This window comes from Helianthus annuus, chromosome 8 (genome assembly GCF_002127325.2).
Source record: "Helianthus annuus cultivar XRQ/B chromosome 8, HanXRQr2.0-SUNRISE, whole genome shotgun sequence".
In the NCBI taxonomy this organism is placed as follows: Eukaryota; Viridiplantae; Streptophyta; class Magnoliopsida; order Asterales; family Asteraceae; genus Helianthus; species Helianthus annuus.
The window spans coordinates 50811604-50833070 of NC_035440.2; the positions used below are offsets into that span (position 1 = coordinate 50811604).

The 21467-nt window shown below is 37.2% G+C and overlaps 1 protein-coding gene across 1 annotated transcript; it reads left to right on the forward strand.

Annotated features, from left to right (window-relative positions):
* Positions 1–4444: 4444 nt before the first annotated feature.
* Positions 4445–5734, forward strand: LOC110870008. Its single transcript, XM_022119204.1, has 2 exons — positions 4445–5353; positions 5432–5734. The coding sequence occupies exons 1-2, from the start codon at positions 4445–4447 to the stop codon at positions 5732–5734; spliced, it is 1212 nt and encodes a 403-aa protein (XP_021974896.1).
* Positions 5735–21467: the final 15733 nt, after the last annotated feature.

A 21467-nucleotide genomic window follows, 5' to 3' on the forward strand; every position in this document is an offset into this window, starting at 1 on the left:
AGTCGTGACCCAAACGAGTCAATCAGAAGAGCTCTCGTCTGTTTCAGAGGAGGAAACTAAGAAACATGCTTGTAAAACAGCTGAATTCACTTTAATTTGCCTTATATATTGATATAAACCAGTTTACAATCAAACGGCACTTCGGCAGCACTTCGGTACCAGAAACATGAACAGTTACAACTGATTTCGCATGGAACCTATTTATAGAGGAGCTAATTTCGCATGAAACATGTTCCAAACGGAATAATGATTCCAAACGGAAACTAATTCCGTACGGAATTACCACAGCACACTTTCATGCGGAATTACTCACTACATGCGAAATTACATTTTATCAAACAACGTGCCCTGATCTAACATACATACAAGACTCGATACAAGACGAAGTCGACAGACACATGCACCAACAGACTCCCCCTCAAATGTTGACGAGTCTTTAGTGTCGAGTCTTCAACGTCTTCAGTCTTTATCAGTCTTTGGGCTCTTTCCAGAATTTCGATCTAGCTCTTGCCTCACTTTAACTATCTTTCACAAATCTCCCCCTCGGATGATGCTCTATCAATTTCTGGCATTTCCAGGATCAAATTCCTAGCTTTTGCCTCTTCAAATTCTCTCTCTCTAACAGACTCCCCCTCAACTCATACTGGGATCGTAGTCTGGCTTGAACTGGATCAGGATCGCAACCTGGCTCTATATTCTCAATCAGAATCCAGGCTATCCTGCACATCCTCTACCCAAAACATAAAATTTACAATTTTAATCAATTTGGCAAACTGTAATCTTAGTTTACCACTGGTAGAATCAAACTTCAGAATGATTTATCATTTTAAGAATCTTGATGACCACTTGCAAAAACTACTTTCAAACAAAACTCTTCCCAAACCTGTTCGTCATGTTTTGCACTTGGAATTTTGAAAAACAGCTTTTCATCATCAGTTGTCTAAAATCTTTTTGACTTTTTCAAACTTTATGCTAAACCACACTAAAAATCTTTTTGAATTTTTGAGATGAAATGCAGTTCAGTAAAGAAATATTTACAAGCAATATTTTTGTGAGTTTGTGTAAGAGGATCATATCAGTTTATTAGAAAAATCACCAACACCGTTAAGCTTTAAACATTAGAGTTCTAAACAATTCACTTAGATTGTCAGTATACTGATCCACTTAAATTTTCACACAAAGTTCAACTATTTCGAGATACAAGATTAATGTCTTAAACACTTAAACTTATCCGCGTGTCCCACCACTTGAATATACTCCCGTTTCCAGATCACAATATTCAGTCTTACAGGTGAGTATACCTAGATGATATCTGTTAAAGGGTTAAATGCGAAACCGTGAGAGCTCAGGTCAGAACTTCCGTTCAGCAGAGAGATGACGACTCGACTTTCGGTGTGTTCCCTTTAGAGAATCTTTTCTTCAACAGCACATGATTAGCATTTTGCAATGTTTCATCATTTTTGTACTGAGGGCAACGCTATATTTCAAGCAAGCAGAAAGTATTATACGGGGACTAGGCCATTGCTTCCGCAAAATCAGAAGTCCCGGAATAATACCACAGATATCACTGAGTATAAAGACCTAGTATCTCAGAAAGATGGATCTTTCAAACAAGATTTTGGGGGTTACCCATATATTCAAGAAATGTTCCCCACGATATAAGCAAGCTTGAAATTTAGATTTATATCTCATCACAATCTACGAAAAGTGCAAAAACCTACTGACACATCCGCAGTGAGATTGTTTATCACATTTTTAACTTTCTATTTCTTTAGCATGTTGTGATAGTCCACTGATGTACTATCATTTCCTCTTTTTATAACAAAACTCATTTTTAATTTTATCATGTTTTTGGCTTTTTTCAAATTTTCAAATATGAAAGTGTTAGTGCACGATGTCTAAAGCCTACGTCTTAGTCTAGGTCATGTTTGTATAGGGTTTACAGGGGTCTAAAGTGTAATTATGTGTTATTTGATGTAATTCCACTTGAAATGACACTTTGTCATTTCAAGCGAAATCAAATGTTTGTAATTCCGCTTGAATGACATGTGTCATTTCAAGCGGAATCTGATGCCTATATATAGGTTATGTATGTCTCTCATTTGGCACGGAATCACAAGTTGTATACCGAACTGCTGCCGGATTTTCTAGTGAAATATTAATGAGAAACGTGTATTAAAGTGATATTCTCTGTTTTCTACTCAATTCTCTCTGATTCAACACTGTTTGTTTGTTTCCGCCACTCAAACAGTGGTGTATTGACGTTAATTGACTCACTTGATCGTCAAATCGATCCTACAATTGGTATCAGAGCCAGTTATGAGCCAATACACCTGAATCAGGGCATTTTTTCTACATTTTTTTTGGATTTCTGGACGTTTGAACGGACAAAATGGACTGAGTTTCTAGTATTGTGTGTAAAACTGTATTTTAACAAACCCTTGAGAGAATCAGATCAAAATTCGAACTAAAACTAATAAAAATGGACTGAAAATCTTATTCTGCTTGAACGAAATCGTTTGATTCCGCTTGAAAATTTGTGGTAATTTCAAGCGAAATAAGATATTCCGCTTGAAAAAATCTGATTCCGCTTGAAAATTGAAGTAATTTCAAGCGAAATAAGTGATTCCGCTTGAAAGTCATCGGATTCCGCTTGAGTTGGTTATTCCGCTTGAATAGTCACTTGATTCCGCTTGAAAGTACTGATTTCGCTTGAAACTTAATTCAGCTTAAAAATACCTATTCCGCTTGAAAACCTAATTCAGCTTGAAAATTATGGTTTTTTTGTGAAAGTCCATTTCGTTCGTGACATTTCGTTTGAAGTTCATTTCGTGTAGAAAGTGTTTTCACTTAAAGAGACCAGTTTTAAAACTTGAAAATTTTTTTGGTAAACTGATTTCTTAGTAATGGAAAATCAAGATTTTTATAACTTCTTTGCGGGCAGTGGAATGACCGCAACATAGAACCCAGCTAGTATTGTTCAGAACGTCAATATGGAGAATGAGTTGGGAACGATGCAGAAACCACCCAAGCTGATGAATCTAGATGAATATGCAGGTTGGTCTGGGAGATTCAAAAACTGGGTTCAAGCAAATCACTTTGAGTGCTGGATGAAGATTGAGAAGAAGTATGTTCCACAGGTAGATGGTTTGGGTTTGGAAAAGGGAATTGGAAGTTTGACGCAAACTGAACAAGATGACTTCAAAGCTGAGAAGAAGATGATAAGCATTCTTCAACAGGCAATCAAAGAGGATATTTTGGTGTTGTTGCAGCATGAGGATAATGCACAATCTATTTGGCAGTCGTTGCAATTAAAATTTCAAGGAAGTGTGTCCATGATCAAGAGCAAAAAGGCCTTGATAAAGAAAGAATTTAACATCTTTATTGGCATGAAAGGTGAAACTACAAAACAATTGATTGAAAGATATTGCCATTTAGTAGTGGAGATGAAGAGGTTGGCAATAACCAAGACTAATGAGGAGTGGATCGATAAATTAGCTGATGCATTGCCATATGACGAGTGGGGTACTTATTTAATGATGTTGAAGAACAATTCAGATTTTGTTAATCTGAATCTTAGTTCGTTCATTGAAAAGATTGAAGCTCATGAGTTAGAGTTGCTAAAGATTAAAAAGATGAATTCTGCAAATGTTCAACATGATGTGTCTCTTTATTATAAAGGCAGCACTCCAGCAACTACAAATCTAAGCCCGAAGATTCAAACAGCGTTCAGCGCAGATTCAACATCGGGTGCTTCATCTAGTACTCCAAGCAACAACAAGCCTTCACCCTTTGCTAGTTTTGAGCCAAACTTCAAAGCTTCCGAACAGATGTCACCTCAAAACTCATCTAGCTCAAACAATCAGGCATATGTTTTTGGGATTCAATGCAATACTGCAGTCAACATCAAGAACGGGAATGAGTTTACTGAAGCGGCTGCAAAACAGCATATTTCATTGTTAGCTTCCGTGTTGGAGTCATACGAGAGTTTAGTGGCAGGTAAGATCGGAAATCCTGATATGACCAAGGAGGACTACGATCAAATAGATCCGAAGGAGCTTGAGCTTATTGACATAAAGTGGGGTATGGCTAGTTTGGTGAGAAGAGCGTAGCGTTTTATGGAAATTACTGGTAGAAACAGTCTTTCTGGACCAGATCAGAAGCTCGGTTTTGATAAGTCTAAAGTGACTTGTTTTAAGTGCAAAGAAAGAGGGCATTTAAAAGAGAGTGTCCGAACAGAGAGGTCAACAATCACCAGAATCCTTTTACCAACGACTACTATAGACAGGCGATCTATCACAAGCCAAATGAACAACAAGTCGTTCAGAGACCTCAGATTTAGTACAAGCCAGAGAAAGCTCTCATAGTCAACCAAGATGACGAGAAAGTAGCTGAAGGTTTCAGCTGGGATAAACACATTCCGGGCAGTGAAGGAAGAGCTATGATGGCTGAGATTGTAGAAGAATCAGAGAGTGTTGTTGAGCCAGAAGTAGTTAATGAAGAGGTGTCTGTGGATAATGTGGCTGATCTTGAAGAAATTGTTGCTGAAGTTTATTATTATCAATCTGAAAAGGAGGTATTAGCCAGTTCTTTAAAATCTATCATGCCTCCTAAAGTGTTTGATTCTTTTGCAGGTTTCTTCGAAGAGCCAACAACTGGATTATGTCCACGGTATGAGGTGAAGAAAGATTCTGTTGAAGAGATGATCGATGTAACCAAAGAGATGACAAAAGAAACATTGAAGGAGATTGCTGACAGGGCTCTAATGGGGAAACTAAAAGAGGTAGACACAGAACGTGTAAAACCAGAGTCTGTCAGTACCGAGTCAGTACAAAAGGAGTCAGATGAGGAGTCAGGAATTGAGGAGGTCAAATTCGAGGGAGTGTCTGAGTCAAAGTCGGATGGTGTCGGTAAACAGGAAGTTAAAACTGATCATGAAGAAAAGATTGTTGAGAAACTTGATTCAATTTCTGAAACCCCATGCCAAAACTGTTCAAAGCCCTATATGGAGTGTCTTGAAAAGGACACAAAGTTTCAGGAATTGAAACAACACGCTGATATGATTAAATTTGATCTAAGTCAAGTTAAAGAGGCATATGATACACTGGCTAGATCTATTAAAATGATTCAAAAGGAAAGTGTTGAAAATGATAAAGCCACGAAATTATTAAAATCGACAATTTTTGATAAACAAGTGGAAGTCAATTTTCATTTAGACACGATTGCATCATTAAAAAAAGAGTTAGAGTTAACTAAAATTGAGAATGAAAGAATTGATAAAAAGTTAATGAGTTATGTTGCATCTTCTTATGTCATTGAGCAAATTGTTCCACAACAACCAAATGCAACACCGGTCTTTAATAGCGTTCCTCCCCCAATGTGGAATCATTACGCTCGGAAGTATCCAGATGGGGTGGAAGCTGCATTGAAGCTCAAACTGAGGACAATTGAGGATGAGTTGCCAGAAAGTATTGATGTTACATTCTCTCCATCCGACTCGGACAATGAGTCACAGGTCATCAAGACCGTTGTTGACCAAGTGTTAGACGAAGAGAGTGATAACTCTGAGGCTGAGTTCATGAAAACTCATTCGGAAAATTCTGTGTCTAATTCTGAAGAAGAGGGTAACTTTTTAGACCGATTCATACCAAAATCAGACAAAGTCGAGAATGATGATCCGATCATGGTGGTTTACACAATGATTGGAACTGACAAGCTTTATTCTGATTTTTAGTATCCTCTTCAGAATGCAAAGATTGAAAATGTTGAAAAAGTGTTCAAATTGGTCGAAATTGACATTGCTGAGGTGAACAACAAAGAATTCTTTTCAAAACCCAAAAAGTCATTTGTTAAGTCAACACCTAACAACTCGGGTAAGAAAGAGAAGGAAGGGAACAAATTTCGCATGAACAGAACTTCTTCATGTTCATCAGATCTTCATCAAGAACACCTCCGATTACGTCACGTTGATTAGATTTTGAGTGTTCTTTGAAGAGATCGAGTCGAAACTCTGTCTGGTTGTCGTCGTTATGTAATAAAACGTTGTTACGTCTTCGCGCACGATTATGGTTTGATTTATCGGTTTCCGAACGTTAAATCGAATTCACCGCAGATCTAGTGATCGTTTACAATCCGATCCTGTACTCACAAGTGGTATCAGATCTAGTGATCGTTTATGATCCGATCCTGTACGCACGTTGTTTAATTTCGAATCAATTCTATTCTGAAAAGAAAGAATTTGATGTCGAAAATTTAATGGAAAAGTGAAAAATATTTTTGGAAAGATGGGAGGGAAAAGGTAACAACAAGAAAAATGGAAACAATCTTAAAAACAAAGGAATTGGTTTTGAGAAGAAAATAGTTAAGAAAAATTTCAAGCCAAAGGATAACATGAATGATGTTTTCGTTGTTGGACCAAGTGTTGATGCTGAAAAGGAGTATATTTTTAGTCAAAAAGCCATTGATGATTTCAATGCGGCGAAGAAACTGAAAGAAGAGTCGTTCAAATCAACTTTTTTCGAGTATGACAAAAGAGTTTGCTATCGCTGCAATGAGATCGGTCACATGGCCAAACAATGCAAGAAAGTTTTTGAAAAACCTGTCTTTGAAAAACCTGTTGTGCAAAAACCTTGACCTAAATCTCCAACTGATAAAAAGGGTAAAAAACCTATGATTTCACCAATTCGCATTTTGAAGAGGGGTGAATCTCTAAAGTCAGAAGATAAGCCGAAATCGACCTTTGAGGTTGGCGAATCTTCAAAGATTCACAAGACTTCAAAGATTTATCCAAAAACGAAAGCTTTTGAAAATCAATCTTGGGTTGTGAAATCAAAATCATCGGTCGAGGAGAAAAAGATGGAGAACATTTTGAAAAATGAAACAAAAGGTTTTAAAGATGATGTAGAAAAGCTTGAGTTTGAACTTGATAAACTTCTTGAAGAGTTTCCACCGATTAAAAAGGAAGGGGTAAAACCAAAAGTAAAAACTGATGTTCCAAATGTCATTTTTAACTTGCCAAAGGTTGATGTGACGTGTGACATAGTTTTTGGTAGTGTTTCAGCTGTTAAAAAGTCACGCGCATCATTGTTTAAGTGAATTGCTATAATGTTTGCAGGGGTTGCCCAGGTCGATAATTTCAAAATGGATAATGGACAGCGGAGCCTCTAGACACATGACTGGAATGCTGGCGTTAATCTATGATGTGAAATCTAGTAATGGTGGATACGTCGGATTCGCTGGAAACCAGGGAGGAAGGATTGTCGGTCAAGGAACATTAACAAATGGAGTTATTTCGTTTGAGAAAGTGAACTACATAATTGAACTTGAAAACAACTTGCTCAGTATTTCACAAATTTGTGACAAGTCTTTTACCGTACATTTCACTAAAAATGAATGTCTTGTTTTAAAACCTGGGTTTAAAATCCCTGAGGATATGGTGCTGTTGCGCGCTCCACGAGAAAATGACTTTTATATTCTTGATATGAGTGTCGCAACACCAACAGATCATCAGAAACAATGTTTTGTGACAAAAACCAAAGCTACTGAAAAAGAGTCAATTATGTGGCATCGAAAGATGGGCCACATTCATGCTAGGAAAATGAATTTTCTTGTTCATAATGATTTGGTTGAAGGTGTGAATTTGAAGAATTTTCACTTGAATGATGAATGTGTAGCTTGCAAGAAAGGAAAGCAGATAAAGAAGTCACACCCACAGAAGCTGTTGAATTCGATCAGAGTACCGCTCGAGAGACTCCACATGGATCTCTTTGGGCCGGTTAATGTAAAGAGTATCAGTGGTGACCTATACTGTCTTGTGGTTACTGATGACTTTACAAGGTTTTCATGGGTAGTGTGCATGGAAAGGAAAGATCAGACGTTTGAGTCACTAATGTTTTTATTCAAGAAGATGGAGACGCTGTATAAGCTGCCGATCAGAAGAATAAGAAGTGATAATGGAAAGGAATTCAAAAATAATCGAATGCTCGAGTTCTGTAACAAGAAAGGGATTCTTCATGAATTCAGCGCGCTATACACTCCACAGCAGAACGGAGTAGCTGAAAGAAAGAATCGTACCCTGATTGAAACAGCTCGAACGATGCTTGCCGATTCCAAGTTACCGATATTCTTCTGGAGTGAAGCAGTTGCATCAGCGTGCTATACTTTGAACCGAGTGCTCACCATCAAGAAATATAAGAAAACATGTTTTGAGCTTTTACATCGTTATAAGCCCAATCTAAAGTTTTTGGAGCCGTTTGGATCTCCATATACTTTTATAGATGAAAATGGAAAATTCGGTGCTAAAAGTAATGATGGTTTCTTTGTAGGTTATGCGAGCCCGTTGAAGAGGGTGTTTGTGCCATGCCTGGGAAAAGTAATACAAGTTCAGCATGTAGATTGTCAGAAGCACACTGCTCCACCACAACTTCCTGGACAAAGATTCTTGTTCGATTACGACAAACTCTGGGAGTCGTTCCAACTACCGATTCAGCCGAGTGATGAGGAACTAGCAATTTTATATCAATATCAGCAGTCCATGTCACAAGAACAAGTGCCTAGACCGCTAGTAGTTTCTCAGCCCACCGGGGGTACAAACGATCATGAGGCAGGTCCAAGTGGAACGACACACGAACCACCAGAGGAACCAGCTCCAATATTTGACAATTCTGACGACTCAGAATCGGAATCTGGTCCGATTTTTGACGAGGAACCAAATGTTGAAACGACAGAAGCTGAGAATCACACCGGTGATCTATACATTACGAACTTGCAATCGGACGTTACTGTGCCTGACACTGCTATGCCACGAACATTGTCTTATCATCCTTTAGAGCAGATTATCGGTGACCTACAGAGTGGTGTGAAGACGAGAGATCAAATCAACCGAGCACTTACCTGTTTTTATTCATCTGTTGCTCCTTTACAGGAAGAATTCTCACTTAAATGTTTTATCTCGCAGATTGAACCCAGAACGTATAAAGAAGCTTTGACTGAAGACAGCTGGGTGAATGCTATGCAGGAAGAGCTGCAGTAGTTCGAGAAACTGGGTGTTTGGAGATTAGTAGATCTTCCTGAGAATCATAAATTGATAAAGACAAAATGGGTGTTCAAGTGTAAAAGAGACGATAGAGGAGTCGTGGTTCGGAACAAAGCACGATTGGTTGTACAGGGATTCAATCAGCAAGAAGGCATCGATTATGATGAGGTTTATGCGCCTATTGCTAGACTTGAGGCTATTAGGATCTTCCTGGCGTTTGCGTCCTGGAAAGGATTCAAAGTGTACCAACTTGATGTGAAATCTGCATTCCTGTATGGAAGAATCATAGAAGAAGTGTATGTGGGACAACCACCGGGTTTCACTGATCCGCTACACAAGAACAAAGTCTATCTTCTGGATAAGGCGCTCTACGGACTTCACCAGGCCCCGAGAGCCTGGTATGAGACGCTTTCCCAACATCTGCTGGCCAATGTGAAGCCGAGGAGGACGGCGATCTGATGTGATCTGCGTTACGTTGTCAAATTTTCTGTACAGTTTATTTTCTGCTTTCGATAAAAACAAAAACTCAAAAATATGTTTTTATATTTTAGGGGGAGAAAGTTTGCAGAAAAAATACAAAAACATGATAAAATTTGAAAAATCCAAAAACATTAGAAAAACTGAAAAAGAGTTTGTGTATAATAGGGGAAATGATAGTACATCAGCTAGACAGATACAGTACACTAAATAAATGTAATGTTTAATATGTGTTAAGCAGTCTCGCTGATGATGTGCCGATAGGTTTTTACAAAATTAGTTGATTTGTTTGGGATATAAACATAAATAATTAGTTGTTTTTACGTGGGGAACATCTCCAGGATATATGGGTAACCCCCGAAATCTTGTTTGAAAGGTCCCCCTTTCTGAGATACTAGGTCTTTATACTTAGTGATATCTGGGGTATTATCCCGGGACTTCTGATTTTGCGAAAGCAATTGCCTAGTTCCCGTATAATACTTTACACATGCTTTACTCATAAAGCCCCCCCTCAGCATAAAAAATGATAAAACGTTGCATAATGCTAATCATGTGCTGTTGTAAAAAAGATTCCCTAAAGGGAACACACCGAAAGTCGGGCCGTCATCTCTCTGCTGAACGGAAGTTCTGACCTGAGCTCTCACGGCCTCGCATTTACCCCATTACAGATATCATCTAGGTATACTCACCTGTAAGACTAAATATTGGGATCTGGATACGGGAATATATACGGAGGTGGGACACATGTAAAAGCTAAGATCTTAAAACACTAATTCGTATCCCGAACAGATTGAAAATTGTGTGAAAATTTAAGTGGATCAGTATATCGACAATCTAAGCGAATTGTTTAATGCTGAGTATGTAATCTAAGCTTAACGGTATTTGTGTCTTGTCGGAAACTGATATGATCCCCTAACACGCTCACAAAAATATTGTGTGTACACTTTCCTGCTTATCATTTTCTAAAATCCAAAAAGATTTTTATTTTCATCTTATTTTCGACAACGGACGTTGGGGATTAGATGATCAAAGTCTTATGTGTAGAACATGTCTGAATCATGAGGGTTGGGTAAGCAGAAGATTCTGAAAAATGACTGGTATGTGTTTGAAAGTTTGAAAAGTTCAAAAGTTCACTAATTTCAGTTTCAGAAAGTCAGCAAACTTCATAAACTGGTCAACCAAGGTCATTAACTTGGACTTGGTAGGCTGAACAGTTGACCAAGGTCATTAACTTGGACTTGGTTAACTGGGTGTGTCGGGAAAAAATTGAAAAAATTAAAAATTTGAAATTTTTAAAAATGTAATTTCGCTTGAAACGGTTGATTCCGCTTGAAAAGGCTATATCGCTTGAAAGGTGTTTCTGCTTGAAACTGCTTCAATGTTCATTTCAAGCGAAATCAGGTGGTCTATAAATAGCCAGCTGATTCCGCTTGAAAAATTCATTGTTCTTATTCCGCTTCAAAGGTTTGGTCAAAGCGATTTCGAGCGAAATCTCAAAACCTCTGATTTACAGCCGTTACTCTGTCCGATTGTTGTTAGATTTCGTGTTTTTAGTTGGTTTGCTCAACTATAAACATGGGAAAGGTGAGAAATCTGGTCGATTTGACCCAGATCTTGTTTATTATTGTTTGCCGGCGATGTTCAGAACTCAAAACGTAGATCTAGGGTGTGTTTGTTAACTAAAATGAACGTAAATCATATTAGTGTAGTCAGAATGTGTTGTAGATCATTTTTAGGGTAATGATTGAACCAGATCTATGGTTTGTACATGTTTGACGATGAACAGATATTTTGAACTTAGATCTAGGTTGATTTTGATGGTTATAATGGATAAAAATCATACCCTTGTGGTCGGAATTCACTGATGAACAAACCCAGTTAAATGATTTCATCATCAGAAAAGATTTGAAAATTTGTTCATGATTATGTTTGATTCCGCTTGAAACTGTTTTTTAAAACAGTTGATTCCGCTTCAAAGAGGATGTCAGTTCAAATAGGGTATTCCGCTTCAAATGGGTTTTCAGTTCAAACAGGGGATTCCGCTTCAAAGTTATATTTCGCTTGAAATGAATTTTTTTTAAAAACCAAATGAGTTCGCTTCAAACTGACTTAAGTGATTTCGATTCAAAATGTTATTCCATGTAAATGTGTGATTTCGCTTGAATGATGTTTGAGAAGAGAAATTTTTCAAAGTGTTTGATTTATTTATATTGTGTTGATTTTCAGGCTTCGAATGTGATTTTTGATCCATTGCACAACAGTTGTTGTGATTTTTGTGAGAAAAAGATTCCAAAGTTGTCTGATTTCAGGAGTATTCTGGAGTTTATGAGGAGAGTGCCAATTCAAAAAGCATTGACGAATCAACATCTGGCATTTAAATCTCATATCAAACGTTTTGGAAGCATGCAACATATGATGAAAAGAGTAAAGTGATCAATTCGGTTGTTAAGCAAAATAATGAAAAGAAGCCGATTATTATTTCAGAGGCACTTGTACGTGAAGTATTGAATTTTCCTGATGATGAAAACTCTCCGACGAAATTTCCTGAGAGGATGGTCAAAGGCTGTATGCTGCGGATGGGTTATGATGGTGCTCTAAATAGTGCTAATTACTTGAAGTCAAAGTTTACAAAGCCTTACAAGTTTCTAATTCATTCGGTACTACAGGCTCTAAGTCATTGCAAGGGAGGTTATGATGCTATGAGAGACTATCGGATGCACATGGTGACAGCTCTTGTATTGAACAAGAAGTACAACTTTTCACATATTATGTTTCATTATATGGCTGAGAACATTACGTCAAAGAGTAAGACTTGGGTGTATCCAAGATTTGTTCAAATGATGATAGATCATGCATATCCTGACCTTGAAAGAGATGAAAACAACGATCTGTTGGTGCTATCCCACATGAGTAATGATTCTTTGAAACAGTTAGCCAGATATCATCCAAATCATCCTGAGCCAAAGAAAAAAGCTGAATTTTTTGGTTTCATCAAATATCAGAACTATCAAGATCCAGATCCAGTCAATCATCAGAACTGGAGGAATGAGGAAGAGATGAAAGAAGCTGGTTATGCTAATGAGTTAAAGATACTTGAAGAATTCAAAGGAACTCGAAATGATTGGTTCGTAAAAGAACAGAAAAAGAGGGGCAGGAAAGCTACTCCTAAAGCACAAATAGAAGAGGGTTTGTCTTCTCAACCCAAAAAGCGTCAAAAGAAAGTTGCTAAAACTATGCTTATTGATGAACCTGATGAAGAAGAACCAGAACCAGAACCTGAAGTAGAAGCTGAAGCTGAAAATGAAGCAGAAGCTGAAACTGTAGTGAATGTGGGAGTTGATGTTCGTTTATCTCCTAATTTTGATAGATTGTTGAAAAAGCTTAATGTGTTTAATGCTCAGAAAGATAAGGCAGTTGGTGAGAAAGATGGTGACGATGGTGATAAAGATTCTTCAAGTTCATCCGATGAAGAAATTGATGAGACAGAGCGTGAAAAGAGAATTCAAGCTGAGATTGCTAAAGAAAAGCAGCTGAGAAAAAGGAGAAGAGAGGAGAAAGAAGATGATGTGTATATTCCATCACCTGAGGAAGTAATAGAATCTCAAACGCCTCCTTCTGGTGGAAGAAAGAAAGCTGGTGCAAGAAAGAAAGTTGTTACTCCAAAGATGAAAAAGCCATTGAAGATCTTGTTGAAAAAGAAGCCTACCCAAGAACCCAGTAAACCACCATCACCACCACCTGAACCTACACCACATCAATCACCAATACATTCACCACTTCATCAATCACCCCCAAAACATCAATCACCACCAAGACAACCATCTCCTATTTAATCACCACCACATTTTACACCACCACATCAAACAACATTCCAAGATCAACCTTTACTTACTTCACAACAAATATTCCAAACACCACCACCTTCACAACCACATGTTCAAACCACACCTGGTTCTTCAGGGTACAAAAATTTTCCAAACATTCCTATGAACATGGGTATGGGTCTTGATGAGATTGGAGATTTTGATTTTGTGAGTAATGTACAAGTCAAGAATGTAGAAAAGAAAGTTGATGTTGTTGTGGTTGAAAACAAAAGATTGGCAAATCGTGAGAAGATTCTCGAGATGCGTGTTAAGAAAGCTGAGTCTGATAACAAATCGTTGCTGAAGAAAATAGAAGTAGATCAGACTGAAATTGATATTTTGAAGGTTAGAGTAGCAGAGTTGGAGGAAGAAAAGGCACGCAGAGATGAACAAAACAAGCACCTTAAGTTGAAAAACAAAGAACTCGAGGCTGCCAAGGCGATGAAAGAGCATGAGCTGTATATGATGAATAAAGTGATTGAAAATATGCTCGGGAAGTCGATTGAACAGAGGTTTGAGGAGATAGAGGTTGAAGAGCTCAGGGAGAAACGCCAAGCTGAACTTGATGCCGAAATGAAGTATAAGGGAAAGGGTGTTGAAGGCTCTGAAGTTACAGAAAGATCAATAATTCAAGCTATTGATCCTGAGTCTTCTATTCAGAATCCTATTCCTATATCTCCTATATCAGCTATCTTTGAAGAAGATGTGTTACTTGAAGATCTTGGTAATGATGATGAGGAAGAGGAGGATGATGACGAAGAGGATGACGATGAAGAGGATGATGACAAAGAGGATGATGATGAAGAAAAAGTATTTTCTACAAGTAGTCATAGTGATGACGATGATAATGATGATGATGATGATCAGGGTGGTATAGGTGTTACTATTACTGAAGCATCAAATGAAAAGAATGTTGATGACTATATGAATGATGATGCAAATGAAGTATCAGAGGGAGCTGATGGAGAGGGGGAGCAAGTAGGTAATCAAAATGTGGATGAAGTTGAAAAGCTAATTCTTCGTATTGAGCCTGATGTAGAAGAGGGAGAAATCAGGCATACATATACTTTGGATGAAGTTCTGAAGATGTTTAATGTGAATGAAGACGAATTCAAGTTTGATTATGAGGAAGAGTTGAACGCGTTTGATATCAATCATCAACCTGAGTATGAGTACAAGTATGTTGAAGAGGCAGATGTCTATGATAGGGTTGAGGTTGAGGATTGTACTGATGAAGATAGTATGAATGAAGACACTTCTGAATTTCCAACTCTGATGGAATTTTCCAGTCAAGAGAATAGAGATGAGCTGAGGAGAAAAGTTGCTGAGATTTTAAAAGATAAGAACTTCGATGGTGCTACAAAAGATCTTCAGAAAGAAGAACGCAAGAAGTGGTTCGGAAATAGTAATGAAAGGAAGTTCAAGCGTCCTTTGAAGTTTTATCAAAGAGATAGAGATGTTTCGCTGGGAGATATCATTAGCTGGGGATTTCTACCTGAAGTTAATGCATATGTTATTAGAAGAGAATGCGGTGTACAGTACTTTGAACGTTTGTATGATGTTATGTCCCTACCTTGGTGGGATGTAGAGGAGTTGTCAAAGGTGAGAACCTTGGGGTATCCGGTGAGAAAGAATGATGCTGCTATGTGGGGTTTAATAAAGTTTGAAGCTCTGAAAAACTTCAAGCACTGGAAGCCTCATTACCCAAAGAAAGTAAGAAAAGTTAATCCTGAAACTGGTAATGAAGAGACGATCTTGAATGTAAAAAAGCCGAGAGTGATGAAGAACATACCAGTGCCAAAGATGGAACAAGAGTTCTACAAAGGTTTTATTGGTTGGGTGTACAGCTGTATATCGACTGAGGCTGTGATAACCTACAGAGCTGGGAATGAAGTCAGAGAGATCTTTGTTTATGACCCTATGTGGTTGGTAAACTGTTCGGCAAAAGATATTGAATGTTTATTTCTCAACAAGATCTGCTTCCAAGCTGAAGATAGAGAACAAGCTATGCAATTTCAGAAAGTTGTATCTGTTTGCTTCCAGAAGGGAATTAATTCTAAGAACAAATGGTCGTCAAAATGGTGGTCGCTTGAGGAAAAAGAAAAGTTGAAAACTGAAAAAGAAAGAAAGAAACTGGAAGAGAACAAAGGGAAGTGGATGAGGATGCAAGCGGAAGAAGAAATGAGAGCAAAGAAAGAAAACGAGAAGCTGAAAAATTTGCTAAGGGAAAAAGCCTAAGCCAAGAGAGGAAAAGTTCAAATCGCTGTGAAGACTTGAAGACCAGACTGAAGACTCCGGCTGTATCCAAGGGGGAGTTTGTTAGTGCACGATGTCTAAAGCCTACGTCTTAGTCTAGGCCATGTTTGTATAGGGTTTACAGGGGTCTAAAGTGTAATTATGTGTTATTTGATGTAATTCCGCTTGAAATGACACTTTGTCATTTCAAGCGAAATCAAATGTTTGTAATTCCGCTTGAATGACATGTGTCATTTCAAGCGGAATCTGATGCCTATATATAGGTTATGTATGTTTCTCATTTGGCACGGAATCACAAGTTGTATACCGAACTGCTGCCGGATTTTCTAGTGAAATATTAATGAGAAACGTGTATTAAAGTGATATTCTCTGTTTTCTACTCAATTCTCTCTGATTCAACACTGTTTGTTTGTTTCTGCCACTCAAACATTGGTGTATTGACTTTAATTGACTCACTTGATCGTCAAATCGATCCTACAGAAAGAAATCTGAAAAGAAATTGTACAAGCAAATTGACAACCGATAACGAATTGCTTTAAATCTCCATCCACTTGGCATAAACAATCAGAACTCCCTCTTTCAACAAACTATTTTCCCATTAAAATTTCAAAACACTTAAGTTTATTTTAATCAAAATGGTTTTTTCGGAAAATTAGTTTTGTTTTAACCACTTGTAGGTTAGGGGAAAACTCATCACATTGTCCATTTTTAACCATTCGAATGAAGATTACATCAAGTTCAAATTAATGACCTTGATTAATCACTTTGTCAGAACAAACCTCTGTACCACTTGTAAATAGGCACAATCAAAGCTGATTATGAAGAATGATGCCGATTCCTGCTCCACTCTTACCAACTTGGGAGCTCTGGCAAGTCAGGATTTTAGTTAGGAAAAACTTTCCCCCAAGCCTGACCAGCCTTGGGAGATTCAGGAACACATCTATCCCACCAACATTTTGATTTGTAAAATTCTTTAGCACCCTTTACTTTCCCATCAACCATCTTTCCATTAAACACCTTTTCAGCATCAAATTTCTTTTTACCAACAAAGAATTGATCTGAAATTTCAACCTTTCCAACTTTCGACTTTAGATTTTCCTTTAACAATGGAAGAAAATTTTCATTGTTCACCTCTGGAACGGAATTCACATCACTTTTCTCATTTTTCTCAACAAATGACTCCTCTGATTTTATGGAATCAGATTCATTGTCAGAATTACTCTCAGATTTAACAACCCATTTTTGCTTGTTCATATCACCTTTTCTTTTGTAAAACCATTTTGAACTTTCACCTTTTTCAGAAATAGAATTTTCAAACAGTTTATCCTTTTTCAAAAATTGTTCTGTCTTATCAACAAATTTCCTTCTTGAATCACAGTTAGAAGAAACTCCCTGTTCTTTGTAGTTGGACTTGGGACAATTCCAAGCTATATGCCCAACTTCTTGGCATTTGAAACAGGTTCTTCTGTCAACTCTTTTAGCAAACTTTCTCACATTCTTCTTCACTTCAGCAAGAAACTCCTGGTTTGACTGTTTCCAGAATGGTTTCTTCTGTTCATCCTCTGAACTTCCACCTGCAACCAATTTTGTTTTTGGTTTAAGATTTTTCTCATTTTTATAATTTTCTGGAGAAATGAAACCAAGACCTTTCTTTTTGAAATTACTGTTATGGTTCGGTTTCTTTTGAAAACCATAACCACAACCGTAACCCATTTTCCTGTTAACTCTTTGTTGAATTCTTGAAGAAGTGTATTTGTTAGGTTTTTCATCAAGATTTAAATCTTTTATTTCAGAAATGTTAATTTCTGTTAATTTGAAAACCTGTTTGATCATTTCAGTTTTGACACTTCTTATTGGAAATTCCTCATCAGAATATAATTTGTCTGAATCATTCAAAGTATAAGCTACTTTGATTGAACCATCATTCAAATTAGATTTTAATAATAAGAATTCCTTATTGTAAACCCTTTTAACCGGTGAACTCGGACTCTTTTCTGACGAACTCGAACTTTCAGACTTAGACTCCGGTTTTGACTCTTCATCCATATCCAACACCTGATCGACCACTTTCTTTAATAATTCAGACTCATGATCAGTGTCAGACGCTGTGAATGTGACATCAATATTGTCTGGTAATTCATCAATGATTTCAGACTTTAACTTGATGTTGAGAGCCTTATTTACACTTCCTCATTTGGCTTTCTGGGAGAATAACTCTCATAGATCGGGGGCGGACATCTGTTATACTTGACACTGTGTTTCTTACCAATATCAGTATCTTCAATCTTTTTCTCCTTGAATACCTCGAGACCTGCAACAGTAGGATAAACACGATCAATCAGATAATCACATGTTGTATAACTCAACAGTAATCGTTTACTCCTTTCACTCTCTATCTTCTCAAGTTCCAACTCCTGCTTTAGCTTAGCACAGTCTTCAATATACTCATTGATGATCTTCTGCTTCATCATTAATGTTGAACTCATTTTTTCCATTGCATTTTCGATTTCTGAATTCGTCTTTTTCAGTCTATCAACTGTTTTATTCAGAACATTGTATGACTCTTTCACATATTTTACATCAGACAATAAATCTTCTTTCACCTTTTCTAATTCAGCAATCTTCTTATCTTTCTCTTCACAATGTTTGCAAGACTCTGAACACTTCACACATGGTTTTTCAACTTCCACCACTCTTTCAACTATCTTTTCAACCTCGACAGTCTTTTCAACTTCAACGAATTTCTCAACTTCAACAATTTTTCCTATTTCTACGATTTTCTCTACTTCGACAACTTTTTCGACTTCAACTATTTTCTCCACCACTTTTTCCACTTCAACAACTTTCTCTACTACTTTCTCAGTTGCTGGTTCAACATTTGCTTCTCCAGCTTCTGTCTTTGCCTTTTCATCAGCTAGCATTTTTGCTGCTTCCAGCTCTCTCCTCAATCTGGCAATCTTCTTCTGATTCAGAATCTCAACTTTATCGGCAAAAAAGAAATTAAAATTGTCAAGATCTATGCCTTTTCTTGCTTTGTTAAGATGTTCTTCCTCATCATCAGTATCAACATCACTTCCTAGATCTGGAAAAATCTGGATTCTTTTCTGACTAGCCTCATCTTCACCCAGAATTCTAGCAACAAGACCTGAACCTGGTGGAATGTATTTATCCTAGCTGAAACCTTCTGCAACAAATTCATCATCTTGATCAATTATACCAAACAAAGCTCTTTTCTCTTCAATGGGTCGTGCATGAGCAGTTTGTGGTTGTTTATCAATTTGTGGTTGTTGATCAATCTGATGAAAAATTGATTTTTTATAATATTCATTCTTTCCATCTTGTCTTTCATTTGCTTCTTGGTTTTTGCATTCTCGTTTAAAATGTCCCTTTCCTTTGCAACGGAAACAGGTAACCTTTGATTTGTCAAAACCTAACGGAGATGTAGCCATTCCTCGAAACTCATCTCTACCAGTAATTTGTTGAAACTTTTCTGCTCTCCGACAAGCACTAGCCAAACACCACTTCACATCCATCAACTCAAGTTCCTCAGCATCAATTTGGTCATAATCTTCTTTTGTAAGCATCGGATTTCCAATCTTGTCAGCAATCAAACTTTCATAAGATTCCAACATAGCAACGAGTGATGCCATGTGTTGCTTGGCTATTTCTGGAGGCAATTTCTGACCATTTTGAATGTTCAAAGTAACATTGCATTGAAGATTTGCTGAGTTTTGCCTTTGAGAACTTGATGTTGTATGATTTGGATTAAAACTTGAAAAAGAAGACGAAGATCCACCACTTTGAGTTACATTACTACTCTTTGTTCCAGATGAACTGCCAGCACTGAAACCAGTTTGGATCTTTGGGCTGGGACTGGGAGTAGTCTCAAACTTGTTTCCTCTGTAATACAAACTGACATCTTGTTGAGCACTTGGATTCGTCATAATAGGTTTTCTGAATATCCAACTCATGCTCCTCAATTCTCTGAATAAATTGTGCCAAATTCATATCCTGAGACTTTCTCATGTGTTTCAAAATCATCAAATAAGTTCCCCATTTATTTTGTGGTAATGCTTCGGCTAATTTATCAACCCATTCATCATCATCTTTCTTAATGTCCAACCTTCCCATTTCCAATACCAGATGATAATTTCTATCAATAGTCTGCTTTGTTGTTTCATGGTCGAAAGCTGTAAACATATCAAATGATTTCTTCAATAACGCCTTTTTGTTTTTGATCATATCTGCGCTTCCTTTGAATTTCTGAATCAATGCTTCCCAAATCGACCTAGCTGTACCACTATGTTGGAGCAAAACGAAGATATCTTCTTTAATCGCTTGTTGAAGAATACTGATCATCATTTTCTCACTTGTAAATTTTAATTTGTCACTCTCTGAATAGTCACTAATAGCTTTTTCAATTCCACGTTCATTCTTTGGTTTTTCATAATCCTTTAACAATGGACACCAAGCATCAAATTTATAAGCCTGCACCCAGTTCTCCAATCGATTTTTCCATCCCTAAAAATCCACAATGTACATGAGTTTTGGCGGTTTCTGATAAGTTCCCGTCTCGTTCTCACTGTAAAGTGTTTCAGTAGGAGTAACTGGAGCCACTGGTGTTGCAAACGCATTGTAAAATTCTTCAGCCATAATTCGGTAACACGTTTATCAAAAAACAAATTCTTTTCAAACGAAATTACTGCTTCAAACGATATTACCTGCACAAACAACCTTCAAACGGAATTAACCTTTCACACGAGATTAAACTTTTCAAACGAAAATAACTAATTTCGTTTGAAGTTAAACCAGTTTCAAACGGAATTATCAATTCCGTGCAGAATTAGTTTCTGATTCAAGCGAAATTAACTTCACACCTTAATTCCGTGCGGAATTAAGTAACAATTCTCAAACGAAATTAGCCAATAGAGTAATTCCGTGCGTAATTAAAGAACAATTTCAAGCGGAATTAAGATGATGTCATCATTTTCGAACAAAATTTCATGCGGAATTAAGGATTTTATCAGTTTTAGATCCAATTAATGTCCAATTTTCTCAAGGCTTTGTTAAAACACAGTTTTGCATGTTATATGTGAAATTCAGATCATTTTAACCGTGAAAAGTTGTTCAATTAAGAAAAGAAGGTGTAGAAGAAAAAGAATGAGATGAAATCCAGCTGAAAATGGCAGAACTCCTCCTCCTGAGCTCTGATACCACTTGTAGGATCGAGCCGTGACCCAAACGAGTCAATCAGAAGAGCTCTCGTCTGTTTTAGAGGCGGAAACTAAGAAACAGGCTAGTAAAACAGCTGAATTCACTTTAATTTGCCTTATATATTGATATAAACCAGTTTACAATCAAACGGCACTTCGGCAGCACTTCGGTACCGGAAACATGAACAGTTACAACTGATTTCGCATGGAACCTATTTATAGAGGAGCTAATTTCGCATGAAACATGTTCCAAATGGAATTATGATTCCAAACGGAAACTAATTCCGTACGGAATTACCACAACACACTTTCATGCGGAATTACTCACTACATGCGAAATTATATTTTATCAAACAACGTGCCCTGATCTAACATACAAAATACAAGACTCGATACAAGACGAAGTCGACAGACGCATGCGCCAACAGTAAAGAAGCAAAACAGTACTTTGATTCACAACTTGAACAGATTGAAAGAGTCCTATGATGTTCTAAACAAGTCAATGAATCTGTACAATCAAACAAGTAGTGAACAAGCAACAGCCATGAAAACACTTAAAGGAGCGTTCATGATAAAGCAAAAAGTTGTCAACAATTACATTAAAAAATGTGCTGTTCTTGAACA

Bases quoted from the DNA above. Each gene is read 5' to 3' on its own strand.
- LOC110870008 (XM_022119204.1), top strand. From the start codon at position 4,445: ATGGCTGAGATTGTAGAAGAATCAGAGAGTGTTGTTGAGCCAGAAGTA. The intron at 5,354-5,431 runs GTCTTTAATAGC...GCTGCATTGAAG, and splicing joins AACAACCAAATGCAACACCG to CTCAAACTGAGGACAATTGA.